The sequence below is a fragment of the Loxodonta africana genome, chromosome 2 (assembly GCF_030014295.1).
Source record: "Loxodonta africana isolate mLoxAfr1 chromosome 2, mLoxAfr1.hap2, whole genome shotgun sequence".
In the NCBI taxonomy this organism is placed as follows: domain Eukaryota; kingdom Metazoa; phylum Chordata; class Mammalia; order Proboscidea; family Elephantidae; genus Loxodonta; species Loxodonta africana.
Window position 1 is genome coordinate 162,972,532 of NC_087343.1, and position 16,257 is coordinate 162,988,788.

The following is a 16,257-nucleotide window of genomic DNA, read 5'->3' on the forward strand; positions in this document are numbered from 1 at the left end:
AGAGAACCCCTGAGGGAGCAGGAGAGCAGCGGGATGCAGACCCCAAATTCTCAGAAGACCAGACTTAATGGTCTGACTGAGACTGCAGGGGCCCCGGTGGTGATGGCCCCCAGACCTTCTGTTGGCCCAGGACAGGAACCATTCCAGAAGCCAATCCTTCAGACATGGATTGGACTGGACAGTGTGTTGGAGAGGGATGCTGGTGAGGAGTAAGCTTCTTGGATCAGGTGGACACTTGAGACTATATTGGCATCTCCTGCCTGGAGGGGAGATAAGAGGGTGGAGGGGGTTAGAAGCTGGTGAAATGGACACGAAAAGAGAGAGTGGAGGGAGAGAGCGGGCTGTCTCATTAGGGGGAGAGTATTTGGGAGTGTGTAGCAAGGTGTTGGAAAGCCTATGGGGCAGTTCTACTCTGTCCTATAGGGTTGCTATGAGTCGGAATTGACTCGACAGCACTAGGTTGGGTTTAGCAAGGTGTATATGGGTTTTTGTGTGAGAGACTGACTTGATTTGTAAACTTTCACTTAAAGCACAATAAAAATTAAAAAAAAAAAAAGCGTAGGACCTAGGAGAAGAGGTAAGAAAAGTCTTCCCCTAACTGATTTATAAGGTCCTTGTTCACCACTGTATCCCCAAGGCTAGGTGTAGAATGGATGCTTACAAAACGATAAATAATCACTACCAATTAAAATAAATTCCATTAAAAAGTGCTACCAGGCTTTGAAGATGTGAAAGGTCATACCTAGTAGAGGGACAGGGAAAAGCTTTCTCCGGTAAAAGCGTCTTTTAAGTTGGGTTTTAGAGTCTGAGTAAGGGTGGTGGAGGAGAAAGTGTAATCTAGGCGCTACAAATAGTATGGACAAAGGCTCAAAAGACAAAGATATTACACAACATAGCGACCTTATTATTTGTATTATATTATATTATGTAATATTACATAATATATGTAATATTATAAGTTATATATTATTATACTATATATATAAGTATATAATATATATGTTACATGTTGTTGTTGTTAGGTGCCATTGAGTTGGTTCCAACTCATAGTGACCCTATACGACAGAGTAAAACTGCCCCATAGGGTTTCCAAGGAGTGGCTGGTGTGTTTAGACTGCCAACCTTTTGATTAACAGCTAAGCTCTTAACCCTGCGCCACCAAAAAAAACCCAAAAACCAAACCTGTTGCCGTCAGCCGATTCCGACTCTTAGTGACCTTATAGGTCAGGGTAGAACTGCCCCACAGAGTTTTCAAGGAGCACCTGGCGGATTTGAACTCCTGATCTTTTGGTTAACAGCTGTAGCACTTAACCACTAGGCCACCAGGGTTTCCCCTGAACCACTAGGGCTCCATTTTACATGTATAATATATATATATCACATGTATAATATACATCCTCATATCCACCTAACCAAGTAAACAAAGAATACAAGGTAGCTCGGTGTTTGTGAGAGAGTAGAAGGAAACAAGCCTAAGAAGGCTGGCTGGGGCGGGTCTCGGAGCAGTGGTTCCCAGACTTCAGCGTGCATTAGAATCACCTGGAGGGCTCACGGATGTAAGACAGATGGCTGGTAGGTCTGGAGAGGGGCCCGATAATTTGCATTTCTGATACCTTCCCAGGTGATGCTGCTGCTGGTGGTCTGGGAACCTTACTTTGTGAGAACCACCGTCTGAGAAGTTTTTTAATGCTAGGTGAGGAGGAGTCATTAAACATTTTTTGAACTGGAAAATGTCTATCACAATCAGCACTGATGTATGTCCTACTAAAGAAGCTGAATTATAAAAAGTTCAAGAGAAGAGGTTGTTGACCCACAGGCTAATGGATGGCGTTCAGCAGGGAAAGCAATTCTGGCACACCTTAGGAATAGATTATTTTGCAAGGTCTGTTTTCTAGCCCTCCATCAGACAATTCTTTTTTTTTTTAATAACTTTTATTAAGCTTCAAGTGAACGTTTACAAATCCAATCAGTCTGTCACATGTAAGTTTACATACATCTCACTCCCTACTCCCACTTGCTCTCCCCCTCTTGAGTCAGCCCTTTCAGTCTCTCCTTTCTTGACAATTTTGCCGGCTTCCCTCTCTCTCTATCCCCCCATCCCCCCTCCAGACAAGAGTTGCCAACACAATCTCAAATGTCCACCTGATATAATTAGCTCACTCTTCATCAGCGTCTCTCTCCCACCGGCTGACCAGTCCCTTTCATGTCTGATGAGTTGTCTTCGGGAATGGTTCCTGTCCTGTGCCAACAGAAGGTCTGGGGAGCATGGCCGCCGGGATTCCTCACCATCAGACAATTCTTATTGTTTAACTAGGAGACTTTTACAAAGTGGTTGAATGAATGTTCAAAAGACAAGTGAGGCTCCAGATGGCCAGGATTAACTAAGATATGGCAAAGGCATTTACGAAGTAATTTCTTATGCAAAACATTTCAAAGTATTGCTCATAAAACTCCATGAAAAAAAAAAAAATCCATTTTGGTAGACCAATCACCAGCTTCCCCAGTCGTAGCCCATGTATAAATGTGTGATCAAATTGCTTTTAAATGTCTCTGGGGACACAATTTACTTTGACAACTCTTATAAGACAGTTGTATATTTTAAGCTCCATGCAAATCCTTCCCTGCTTCTCCTGCAATTAAGGAAAGTTCTACCTCCTCATTTCCTGCCCTCTCAACCACATGGAAGGCAGAGGAAGGAGGCATGAGTACAACTTGGAATCCTAGACTTTGAGAAGTGGAGGAGATCATAGCAGTAAACTTTATGTCTTCGCATCTGGGTACCAACTCCTTCTGCCTTATCCATTTATTAACGCCTTGGCCTTGGACCAGTTGCTTACCCTCTCCAGGATCCAGTTTCCTCATCTGTAAAGCAGGAATAATTGTGTCCACCTCATTAACTTGCTGTGAAACTTGATGAAATAATATGTTTAAAAACTTAAAAGTTCCTGATACATGAAGCTTAATAGCATATATTATTATCTTTACTCCCATTCCCTCTAATTTAAAAAATACACATATGAACTTCTGTTTTGTATACAATATTGTAAACTGATATAAATAGATTTTGAAACTGGGGAGTCTGTATTATTTAAAAAATAAAATAGAAGTCACTCAACTCAACATCTCTCCCAAAAGGTGATTCTAAGAAACCACAAGGTGAATGAGTTGGTTCCCAAGGGTGAATGGAAGCACTGAGACCAGGCTGGCTACCTGTAACAGAGTTGACTACATGTAGCAGCCTCTGGGGACTTAATCCAGATCCAGCCTTCCCTACCTGAGATTGCTGAAGGTAGCATCCGGGATGATCACTAAACCAAATCCAGAACCAAGATTAGCTAAAGAAAGAAATGTCAACTATAGGAGGGAAGAGATGAAGTAGAAGCTGGCTTCTAAGATGTGAGTATCTGGATGGAATCAGGAAAAGAAAAGCCTTCCTACCACGGATTTTTTTTTTTTTTTTTCACCTCTCCTAATTTATAAAGCACAGGCTAATGACCTTCAAAATTTATGGCTAAGGGGACAAAGAGCTACATGGAGTTCGGATTCATGTGAGCTAGAAGAAGTATTTTGCCTTAGCAAAAAAATTATTGAGTTCTAGTCCCAGACCTTTCATGAATTTCCCTTCCAACCTTGGACACATGAGTTCTTGTGTCACTGTTTTCTTATGTGTAAAATGGATTAATTACATCTAAGTTTTTATAAGAGATTATAGTTGTGGTGGGTTAAAGTGGCTGGAAATTCTTTGACACTCCTCCTACCAAGAGGGTATATATGTCCCCTTTCCTTGAATTGGGTCTGCCCTGTGACTGCTTTGACCAATTGAGAACTTGGGAATTGTTACATACTAGTCCCTGGCCTAACTTTGAAAGGACTGTTCCTCTCTTATAGCCCTGTCCTATCATGTAAAAGTCTAAGCCCCCTGCTGGAGAGATCAAGTACAGAGATATAGGACCAATGGACAGGGAGAGGCGCCCAGCTGAGCCCCACCTTCCAGATTGTCCCCACATGAATGAGCTGCCTTGGATCAGCCTCCAGTTGAATAGCATCAGGTGATTTCAGCCAATCATAAATTCCCGTTGCACCAAATTGTGAGATCTAATAATAATAAATTATGGTTTAAGCCATTAAGTTTTGGGGTAAATATTACATGGCAATGGATAACCAGGACAGAGGCAAACAGGTAATATACAATCTGGGGGTAAGTGTGGGGGCTCACTGACCGGATAGCATCCCCCCTCTAGGAGGTGATCCAGCCAAGTTTTACAGCAGAGCTCTGGATAGAGAGACCTGTCTTCCTGCTCTCAGTAGCTGGTTTTATTATGTTTTAGTTCCTCTGTTTCCTCCTTTGAAGAGGTGGAGGAGAGAGAAAAGGAATATTAGCTTCAAGAAGAAACTAAAGATCTTGTCTCTGTGGTTTCTCCTGGCAAACTGCCAGTCACCTGGAGGCTCAATGAGGAAGACCCCAGAAGCGATATTCACCAGAAGCCAGGGACAGGAAGGGGGGCTAAGAGTGTGGCCAAAAGCAGAGGCAGGACCTTAAACTCCAGGAAGGAGAAATTGGGGGGTAATAGGTGGGGAAGATTTCTTTCTGTAGAGACCTGGAAGACGTCAGATCGGGTCTTTGCAAGAATCATAATCTCATGTGTAGGCTGCAGATTTAATGTTTCCTATGCTGCTCTCTGTTACATATCCTTCTGTACCTTTATGATAAGGAAATCTTCAAGAAGGAGAGTATCAGCTATCTAGGACGGTGTCTTCCTGAATTCTTACAGACTAAGGGAAATATGATAACCTGTTCAAAATGTCACCTGAGAACATCTTAGCAGGGGTTTACAGGACACAAAGGTTACCAGGAATACTTTAGAGCACGTATAAATTGATCAACCTGTCAGCAGACAGTGGCTGACCATGCAACTGACCCTTCCAGATCCGGTTCAAGGGTCACATCCTCTGGGAAGTCCTCTCTGGCTCCAAAAAGCAGTGAGGTTCCCTGCATCCATCCTGGTTTCTTACAGTGCCTTAGATATATATGTGACACAGCATTTCTCTAATGATAATAGCTTATTTCTACTGCTACAACTACTACTATTACTACTATATAGTACGCCTGTATTGAGAGGACGCTATGTGCATTCTGTATTTTATCTAATTCTTACAGTAACTTGCAAGGCAGCTCTCATTGTCCTCATTTTAAATATGAGGGAACTGAGGCTCAGAGAGTTTAATCCACTTGTCCAAGGTCACACAGCCAGGATACGGTAGAACTGGGACTGAAAGACGCATCTGCCAAAGTCCATGTTCTGGTGAGGTTAGTAAGCAGGGCAAGGACAGGAAAAGCAACCCTTTCTAGGAGAGAAGGAGAATACATGGCATCCTAGAATTTGTCTGAGCTGAGGACATCCAGAAAAGAAAACATATTTAAAGAAGAACCTGGAAGATAATGCAACATAGGAATAATAACTAAGAAGTTATTACAACAAACCAGAATGAAATGGAGAAAATGAATAAAGAAGAGGGAGATGGATTTGAAAGACATTTCTGAAAATAGGGCTAGAATTTGGCAACCGGCTGGCCATGGGAGATAAGCAAAAGATAAACTCAGAGAATTGTATTTAAATGACTACAAGAACAGATGTACCTTTGATGTACAAAGTGCAAGATACTAGTGTAGGATGGAAATGTCTACTTTGGGCACATTGGGCTTAAGATAACAGAAAGACGCTGTCTTAGTTATCTAGTGCTGCCATAACAGAAATACCACAAGTGGATGGCTTTAACAAAGAGAAATTTATTCTCCCACATTCTAGTAGGCTACAAGTCCAAATTCAAGGCATCAGCTCCAGGGGAAGGGCTTCTTTCTCTTTCAACTCTGGAGAAAGGTCCATGTTATCAATCTTCCCCTGGACTAGGAGCTTCTCTGCACAGGAACCCTGGGTCCAAAGGGCGCGCTCTGCTCCTGGCACTGCTTTCTTAGTGCTGTGAGGTCCCCCACTCTGCTTGTTTCCCTTTCCTTTTATCTCTTGTAAGATAAAAGCTGGTACAGGCCACACTCCAGGGAAATTCCCTTTACCTTGGATCAGGGATGTGACCTTAGTAAGGGTGTTACAATCCCACCCTAATCCTCTTTAACATAAAATTACAATTGCAAAATGGAAGACAACCACACAATACTGGGAATCATGGCCTAACCAAGTTGACACATATTTGGGGAGACACAATTCAATCCGTGACAGATGCTCAGAGGCAGATGTAGAATGAGCCTGGAACTCAATGTGGGACAAGACTGCAGAAGAAATAAGAGCAGAGGTGCAGGTGAAGCCACAAGGATGGATGAACTCTACAAAGGCTTGAGGGGATATACCCAGAACTGGAAGACTAAGAATCTAACCTTGAAGGATACTCAGCTGTGAGGAAGGGAGAGGAAGGTAACTGTGAGTGGGAAGACACCCACTCTAGCCACTTGGAGTTTACATTTGGAAGGAAAACAATAATGGACTAATACTTGTAGATAACATTTATTGAATGCTCACTAGGTATCACGCACAGGTCTATGTATTTTACATGCAATCAATTATTTGTTCCTCCCAAGCCCCAAAGAGAGGGTATTATCATTAATACTATTTTACTAATAAGCAGATAAAACTCAGAAAAATTAAATAACTTCCCCAAGATCACACAATTGATAATTAGGCACCCAGAACCAAACCAAACCCATTGCCATTAAGTCGATTCTGACTCATAGGGATCCTATAGGACAGAGTAAAACTGCCCCCCTAGGGTTCCCGAGGAGCACCTGGTAGATTCAAACTGCCAACCTTTTGGTTATGTGACCATAGCTCTTAACCACTCCACCACCAGGTTTTCCATAATTAGCCAAACTGGGATTAAATCCAAGTAGTCTAGCACCACAGGCCACATTTGTAACCACCTGCTACTCTGAGGGTTCGAAGAATGTAGAGAAACTAACACCAAAGTCATATCAAACACCACAGGTCACATCTCAGAGCATTGCATGCCCAGCCAAACATGCATAGAGCAGCTACTGTGTGCCTGTGGTAGGAACACAAGAATGGAAGAGATAAAGACCTATTCTCAAGGAGCTTACAGTCTAGGGCGATATGGACATATAAACCAATTAAGACAGGCAATGACTGCTATGCTTATATTCAAAGTTCTATGGGAGCTCAGACAAAAAAAAAAAAAACAACAACAAACTTTTCTGGGAATGGAGCCTGGCCAGTCTTTGTGGAAAAGGTGACACATCTTAGCAAAGTATCGAAGAGGCATAGGTGTTCACCAGGAAAAGAAAAGGAACTCAAGGCAAAGGTAATGACATGGAGTCATGATGAAGCACATCATACTCATGGGTGGAGGAAAAATAGTCAGTACGCATTGGGAAAAGCACTGAATTCCAAGCTAAGGATTTAACCTATAGTTGATAAGGTGTCATTTATAAATCTCTAGGGGTTTGCACACACTGTTTCACCCAACTGTCTCTTCCTATTCCTTACCTTCTCCTCCTTCACCTACTGACAGCTCTGTCATCTGGAGATCCCAGATTAAAATTACCTCCTTAGGAGGCTTGCCTGCTTTGCAGACCATGTGCTCCGGCAGCTGTTTTGACTCCTTCTTATTTTACTTTAATGGCCACCAATTTTACGATAATTACCTATTTACTATCTGTGTTCTGTGCCAGACTAAGAGCTCTGTGAGTCAGGAGCCTATTCCGAATGTTCCTCACTGTATTCGCAGTGCCCAAAATAGCTCCTGACAATTAGTAAGTGCTCAATAAATATTTAATGAAATGAATAGTAAAGTACCAGTTCATGTTCTTTGGTATGAATTCCAACTCAAAGAATATATAAAGGGAAGAAATGTATGATATGGTTTCCTAGCAGAAATGGATTTCAATTCTATTGGCATAACAAATGTAATTGTGTGACACAAGTTCACAATGACAGACATGTTTCATTTCTATACTCCAGGGAGATGATTAAGAAATGTAGACATACTTATCTCAGCACAGGATGAAATAGGCAACCTTTGAGTCAGATTTGTCTATTTTACAAGTGAACTGTTTAAAAGAAAATCTGTGTCTGAGAAACTGTTAAAGGATTTTGCAGGTACAACACATCAAGTTACCAGGACGCCAAGAGGAAGGGCAACATCTCATTGGATGTGCCCAACAGAAAATATTGCAATGCTATAGAGAATGGTGCTCTCGATAAAGTGAAATAATTTTTTTTTTTTTTAAGGGGCAGATAATGCCAAATATAGGACAAAGTAGAGCATGTTCAGGGAAAGGAGGACACAATGGTTAAAATTCTGAAAAGTATGGAATATGAGGCTGTGGGAGTATCTATGGATGTTTGGCCTAATATAGAGAGGAACTGGGGATGGCACACCTCTGTCTCATCATTGAGGCTCCATTAAGAGATCTCTGGGTCCTTCCGTCAGCCTAAGAGAAGTTGATGTCTGTTGTTCCTGACTACCCCAAATCCCCCTTTCCAGTGGGCACTGCCATTCTCCCATGTCATGCACTTCTGGTAAAGTTCCAGTTACAGTGCCTCACCTCCACCCAGCAATCATGACATGTCATCACAGACCACAGTGATTGGTCTTCCAAGGTTCTTCCATGAGGAATAACATTTATTCTCCTCCTATGGTCTAATGAGTTAAGGACAGGTCAAGACTCAGGTAGCCTGTGGCCATGTTTCTTTCCTTGTAGAAGAACCTAGCCTGAGAATGAATCCAACAAGAAACCAGAGCTAAGAGCCAAAGGGAAGGAGGGATGGCATACAGAAAGAGGGACAGATTTAAAGACAGGGGCAGGCAAAGAGGCAGAGAAACTAGGAAGGTAAGACAGAAATAAAAAGGAGAGGGAGAAAGAGACAGAGGAAGAGAGACAGATTACGTTGCTCAAACCATGTCTGAAGCCAAATTTTTCAGGTAATTGAACCAATCGATTCATTTTCTATCACATGTTGTTGAAAGAGACCTTACTAACATATTATCTGATAAGAAAGTTGATAAGAACACTACATTCCAGCAATTCATTGGGATACATATGAGGAAATTCCTCTTCAATGGCTTATTTAAAACATAAATCCACTTGGGTAAACTAATAACATATTCACATAACAAGTCTGCTTATTGCATAGAAAATCACGGGGAGGGTAATTACAGGGGTTTACTAGTTACAGTGGTTACCTCGAGGGTGCGTGGCTGAGGAGTTGAAGAGAGAGAATTGGGGACCTTGTTACGTTCTTGTAAACTGATGGCATTTTTTTACAAGGATCAAGTATTACTATTATAATAAAATAAGGAGTAACAATTAGAAAAGAGATTGTTACACTAGATTAACGCTTAATGCTTTGGAGCAAATTCATTCATGTTTCTAATCTCTGTCTTTCATACATCCATATACCTATATCTATAAATTTATCTTACAAAACTGGAGTTACAGCAAATATTAAAGTCTGAAACTGCTCTTTTTTCACCGAATACACCAGTGATCTTTCTAGGACCACACATATAGCTGTTTCTCATGGTTTTTAACATCTGCATTATATTCCACTGCTTCAATCAGTGCTCGATTATAGATACCTGATTGGTTATCATTCAGAAGTTTAAATTTTAAAAGAACTCAACTGTACTATAAGGCTTTTTAATGCAGTTGTGACCTCCCCTGACCCCATACTATGTGATGCACTCATTTGTGTCATATTGGAAAATTATTTTTTCTGAGGCCATGCATTTCCATTGTTAACAGGATTCAATTCTCAAAGCACTAGGAAGCACAGAGAATCGAGAATGGTATCTGGGGAGGCATTTTATGCTATTAAAGGAGCCCTGCATTTTGCTTTGATCCAGGAGTTTACAATCTGGGGGGAATTAGGAATCAAAGGCAGCATTCCTGCCTGAGAAGCACTGGTGCCAGTCATCCCAGCAGATGCTGCAGCCTGAAGGAGGAGCATGTGGCACCTTGCCAGGAAATCACAGGGTTAGCACCTCACTGAGGACACCCTCTGTGTACCGTGGCCCAGCCCTGCCCAGCCCACCTGCAGGCCAGGAGAGTCACAGCAAAAACAGAAGCTGGATGATAAATGAAATCATATCCTGCCAGGCTAAAACACTGCCCTGCAATGTTCGGGGTGGAAGTTCCAGTCCCATCAGAGTTTCACTCTTGCACAGCGAATGCTAGAGACAACTGGCTAATTCCCCAGGTTCTAGAGGAAAAGAAAACCAAACAAAAACATCTGACTCCATTGACAGGGGGAGAGTGTTGACATGTTGTGAGATTGGTAATCAATGTCATAAAACAATATGGGTACTAATTGTTTAAGGAGAAGCTAGTTTGCTCTGTAAACCTTTATCTAAAGTATGATAATAAAAAAAAAATTAAAAGAAGTATCTGACTCCATCTAACTTATGGTAGTGAAGATTTTGATGCCCCACTTTAAGAGGAGAAGAACCTTGGTGGCACAGTGGTTAAATGCTTGGCTGCTAACCGAAAGGTCGATAGTTCAAACCCACCAGCAGCTCTGCAGGAGAAAGATGTGGCGGCCTGCTTCTGTAAAGATTTACAGCCTTGGAAACCCTATGAGGCAGTTCTGCTCTCCTACAGGGCTGCTATGAGTCGGAATCCACTCGATGGCAGTGGGTTTGGTTTTTAGTGTGAGAGAAGGAAATGGAAGTTCAAAAAAAAAAACCAAAACCAAACCTGTTGCCATCGAGTCGATTCCGTCTCATAGCGACCCTATAGGATAGAGTAGAACTGTCCCATAGGGTTTCCAAAGCTACAAATCTTTATGGGAGCAGACTGTCATATCTTTCTCCTGTGGAGTTTCTGGTGGGTTCAAACCGTCCACTTTTTGGTTAGCAGCCAAGTGTTTAACCACTGCACCCCAGGGTTCCTCAAATGGAAGTTACTGGCAGGATATTTTAACATTGCTCAAAAAGAGAACATGCTAAACACTCCATTTGTTCAGTAAGTGTTTACCAAATACCTAATGGCTAATTGTCCATCTCCTCCATTAGAATGTAAGTTCCATGAGGACAAGGCCTTCCCTTGCTCACAGCCTCGAGTTTCCTTCCATTGCAGGAGAAAGAGAAACATTTAACAGGAAATTACATAGCTGATTTTAATCTCAACTGCACCAAATTCTACACAGAAGAACGGGTTTGACGGGGTTAGAGTGGGCTTCTCTAAAGAAGAAAAGATTGAGCTAAGAGCTGAAGGACAGGCAAGAGAGGAGGGGGCAAAGGAGTTTTCCATGCAGAGGAGGAACCAAGGCCCTGAGGCGGCTGAGCACAGAGCATTGGAAAAAGAGACAAAAGGCCAATGCAGCCAGAATCTAGTCAGTGAGGCTGGAGAGGGGCATGAGACTAGGCTGGCGATGTGGACAGAAACAGACGATGCACAGTCCTACAGGCCAAGGAGCTTGACCTTGATCCTCAGTGCAACCAACAGCCCTTGAACGGTTTTAAGTAAAGGAGCGATAGGATCAAAGTCGAATCTTTCAAAAGATGGTCATGAGATCTTGTACGTGGAGAGTGCACTGAAGGGGAATAAAATAGACTTGGAGAGAGCAAGTAAGAGAAGGTTGCAGTGGCTGACTCAAGAAATGATATTAATTTGGACTAGAGTGATAGACTGGAGAGAAATAGACAGCTGGGATCTGCTTCCAAAAAACCACACTAAAACTGTTGTTGTCGGGTCAATTCCAACTCATAGTGACCTTATAGGACAGAGCAGAGCTGCCCCATAGGTTTTCCAAGGAGCAGCTGGTGGATTTGAACTGCTGACCTAGGATCTGCTTAGGAAGGAAAACCAACAGGGCTTGTCATTTAGATGTAGGGGATAAGGAAAGATCATTACTAAGAATAGTGACCTGGTTTCTGGCTGATGCAGCTGCTGGAGTACCATTCACTGAGAAGGAGGCCCGAGTTTGGAGAGAAAGATCATCGGCTATATGGACAGTAACACTGAGTGCTGTCCATTCTGCACCAATGCTAGGCTTTACCTGGATTACTTCATTTAATTTTAACTGCAGTCTTATACAATAGGTGCTATTTCCCCCATTTTTATAGATGAGAAAACTGAGGCTCAGAAAGACTAAGTAATTTATTGCCATTCTCAGAACTAAAAAGTGGCAAGGCTGAGATTTGAACCCCCAAACCAAACCCATTGCCGTCAAGTCAATTCTGACACATAGTGACCCTACAGGACACAGTAGAACTGCCCCATAGGGTTTCCAAGGCTATAAATCTTTATGAAAGCAGACTGCCACATCGTTCTCCTGTGGAGCAGCTGGTGGGTTTGAACTGCTGACCTCCAGGTTACCAGACAAGCTCTTTAACCACTGTGCCACCAAGCCTCCTGGATTTGAACCCAGATCTCTTCAGTTATAAAGCAGATGGTTTTTCATGACCAATTGTACTTACTCACAATAACTCAGGCCTACTCAGTGCAAATTTCATGACTCTAAAAGAACTTGAGTGTAAGTTTGGAACTCTGAAGCCAAACCTGCCTAGAAAACCTTCAGGCTTCTCAGGGATGTCAAAGTAAATTGTCCACGCCGGAAAGATCTGATTCTATACTGTCTCCCACACTTCAGTGGCTTTTGCCCAAACTTCAAGGTTACCTCCAGCTGCCCTGATCACCCTCATCTTGCCATCTCCAAATCCCACAATACTGTCTGTCTTTCCACTCATTTTGGCAGAGATCACATGCCTGCTACCCTGGATTTTCGTACAGTACACACATAAAAAAAAGCCAAACCCATTGCCATCGAGTCGATTCCGACTCATAGTGACCCTATAGGATGGAGAACTTCCCCATACGGTTTCCACAGAGTGCCTGGTGGATTCGAACTACTGACGTTTTTGGTTAGCAGCTGTAGCTCTTAACCACTACGCCACCAAACTCTTAAAAATCCTTTCATGTACTGAGTCCAGATTGTTGTAAATGAGCTAATAAACACAAATTTCAAACTATGACACATGATTCGGCTGCCTGCCAGCCAACACCAAAGTTTTACCCAGGTCATTATCTCTAGCTGCGTACTGGATTCTCATTAGACATGCATTTAACTTAAGCACATTCAACTGTGTGTTCTTGGCAGAGCAAAAGAGAGAAAGAAAGGAGGGCAATTTAAGTCGAGCAGGTGATTAAGTCTGCCATTCCAATCAACGATAACACGTCTACGAGATGGGAGATGAATGGCTGTTTACTCAGCTGACTTTGGTCCTTAAGGACCTCGCTCAGTGTGAGCAATTCTCTGGGCAGCCTATGATTTTAGTGTTTAAAGGTTCATGTTTTAGAAATACCACAATCCTGAATTCCAATCAGCTACTTTTCTAGTCCTTGACTAAAGAAACAGTGGTCTGCGCCAAGATTAGAGGAGAAGCTGGATCTGTTGGCCTGCTTGAGAGACAGTAAGTGATTTCCCCGGGTTATTCTGACAACACATAACGTGCACCCCAGGCTTTCGTTTGGGAGCTAGCCTCTTCCATATGGCTACACTGACAGCAGCTATGTGAGTGTAATCATCTGACTTTGAAATTGCATTCTGCCTTTATTTCTGAATACAAATGAGCAGGAATTGGCAAGTGAAAAGTGCTGATGTGAGTGATAAGCATACATCTCCAACGTAATGCAAATGACACAAAGATGGAAGTCATTAGGCCTGTCGAAGTCAAATGTGAAGAAGAAGAACAAAATTATGCAATGGGAATGAAATGTTAGGTCCAAAAGACAAACAATTATTGGGGATTTTATAAGAATTCTTAGACTCTTTCCCTTCCACCTCCCCCACAATCACATACCTAAATACACACACACACACAACGTATGATATGGGTGCATTTTCAGGTAAAGGTCATTTTCAAACATACGGCATTATCGTTCCAAACAGTTCCGGCTACCTACTAGGTAGGTACGTTCATTCTCGCCATTAGGATTTTTCAGAATTCTGTTCATATCATCAGTATAAAATTCAGAGCTATGTGTTACACTAGATTCCTCATACCTGTTACTGTCTAGATGGTAAGCACCCTGAAGGCAGGTTTTAGGTCTTATTAATCTCTTTTCTGCAGTGCCTAAGAAAATACCTGACTAAAAAGGCCAGAGAGTGAATGAATAACTGAATAACCAATTTTCCCTCTCTGAGAGTCATTTCTTTTAATGAATCAGGGAAGAAAGAAAGACAAGGCACAATATCAGTCTGACCATCGTCTCCAGCATGCAGTCCCACGTTGCACGTTGCTCTATCCTTACCTATCCAGTGAAATACAGCACAGGTGAAAAATCGAAGCTGTGGTCAGCAGGACGTCGAGAGATGTCCGGACGAGGCAAAACATCTCCCCATAAACCCAGATGTCTTGAACCAGCTCGATGGCACCAAAGGGCATCACCAGCACCGAAACCAGCAGGTCCGCAAAGGCAAGAGATACAATGAAATAATTGGTTTTTATCTTCCTGTGGGAGAAAAGTATAAGGGGGAGTCAGGGAGAGGGAGGAAGAAAGGAGGGAGGGAACAAATGGAGGAAGAGAGGAAAAAGGAGGTAAGGGAAGATGGAAAGGAGGAACAGGAAAAGACACATGTGTAATGTATTCTGTGAGACTCAGTTCTCCCTTTTGTAACACGGCTGATACAGCCCTGTGTGATCCTGTCTCTTGTGAGTTCTCCAGACCCACTTTGCATCAAAAGCCCCCTCTTCTCCCCTCTGGCTGGCCACACTGGCCTTATCTGAGTCCCTCTAGACCTCGAGCTCCCTACTGCAGGACTTTTTTATGCAAGGTGCTCTCTCTTCTGGTCCATGCATCCCCCTAGTCACCCTTTCTCATTCCCAAGGACCCTCCCAAGATGCTCATCTCACAAATGGTGGTGGACTTCCTACTTGTGACACTTGCCAGAATTGTACTTTGACACTTATGTGCAGCCTCCTTTGTTCGGTGCATGTCTTGCTTAGAGAGAATGGCAGCAGATAAAGGCAAGTACTGCATCTTTATCCCTTTTTATGGACTGGTACCAATGCTCATTTCTCTCCCTAAGTTAATTGGCTCAGAACCCCTAGGGTTGCCACATAAAATACAGGACACCCAGTTAAGTTTGAATTTCAAATAAACAATGAATAACTTTTTTAGTGTAAAAATGTCTCAAATAAGGAGCCCTGGTGATGCAAAGGTTAAGATTGGCTGCTAACCAAAAGGTCAGTGGTTCAGACCCACCTGTAGCTCTGCAGAAGAAAAGACTCAGGGATCTGTTCCCGTAAAGATAACAGCCTAGGAAACCCTATGTGGTTTTACTCCGACCTATAGGATCACTGTGATTCAGAAATGACTCAATGGCACACAACGACAACATGGTCCCAAATATTTCATGGGACATACAATAGCACACATGAGTAATTTTTAAAAGTTCTGCAGGTGATTCTAACTTCAGCCAGGGTTGGGACTAGTAAAGTGGAAAGAGCAGAAGACCCAGGTTTAAATGCTGGATCAGTCATTAGTCAGCCACCCCTTCTTTGAACCATTGATAAAGCAGGAAAGTTAGATTAAATATGTTTTTAACAATGTATATAGAGTAACAACAACTCTTTTTCAAAAAGAAGGAAAGAAAAAAAGACAGGATGGAAACATACTTAATTGCTAACACTAGTTATGTTAGAGTTTTATGATCTCCTTTTCCCTTCTCTATTTTCCAAAAATTGTTGCCATGCATTTCTTTTGTTTCTGCGGTAGTTAGAAAGCCTGATGGAAATGTTCAGACCCTGGCTCCCCAGGGAGAGGCCAGGACGCCACCCAGGTTTCTTCATGCTGCTCACCTTAGCTGCCGGTCCCTGCACACAGCCACCATCACCAGCAGGTTCCCCAAGATGGCCATCAAGATAACCGCTGACAGAAACGTGAGCAGCACGACCTTCTCCACTGAGCCAAAACCCTCCTTGGAACTGTAAGTCACACAAAATGAAACAAAGGATTGGAGGAAAGTCTGAAACACAGAGAGAAAACCCATCTTTTCCTCATTCACCTTCAGAAAGGTCACTTCACCCGTAGCAGCTGCAACATACATTGGTTTTACACCTGACACAATGCAGGTCTGCGTCCATCACTTACGTGTTATCTGGATTAACCATGGCAGCCATGTGGTTTGTGGTATGATCCACATTTTTCAGATGAGGAGAGGAGGCTCAGAGAGGTGAATTCTCCAGCCTGAGGTCACACAAGTACTGAACTGGTCTCTTTCTTTC

The 16,257-nt window shown here is 42.6% G+C and overlaps 1 protein-coding gene across 1 annotated transcript in view; it reads right to left on the reverse strand.

Moving 5' to 3' along the window:
• Nucleotides 1-16,052, reverse strand: part of HTR4 (5-hydroxytryptamine receptor 4) — a 76,504-nt gene extending 60,452 nt beyond the window's left edge. Inside the window, exons 1-2 of the mRNA XM_010591674.3 lie at nt 15,832-16,052; nt 14,282-14,482 (exon numbers count right to left, since the gene is read on the reverse strand). Of these exons, the coding sequence (XP_010589976.3) occupies nt 14,282-14,482; nt 15,832-16,022 (392 nt within the window). The 5' untranslated portion in view covers nt 16,023-16,052. The remainder of the gene's footprint in view (nt 1-14,281; nt 14,483-15,831) is intronic.
• Between the last annotated feature and the right edge of the window lie 205 nt (nt 16,053-16,257).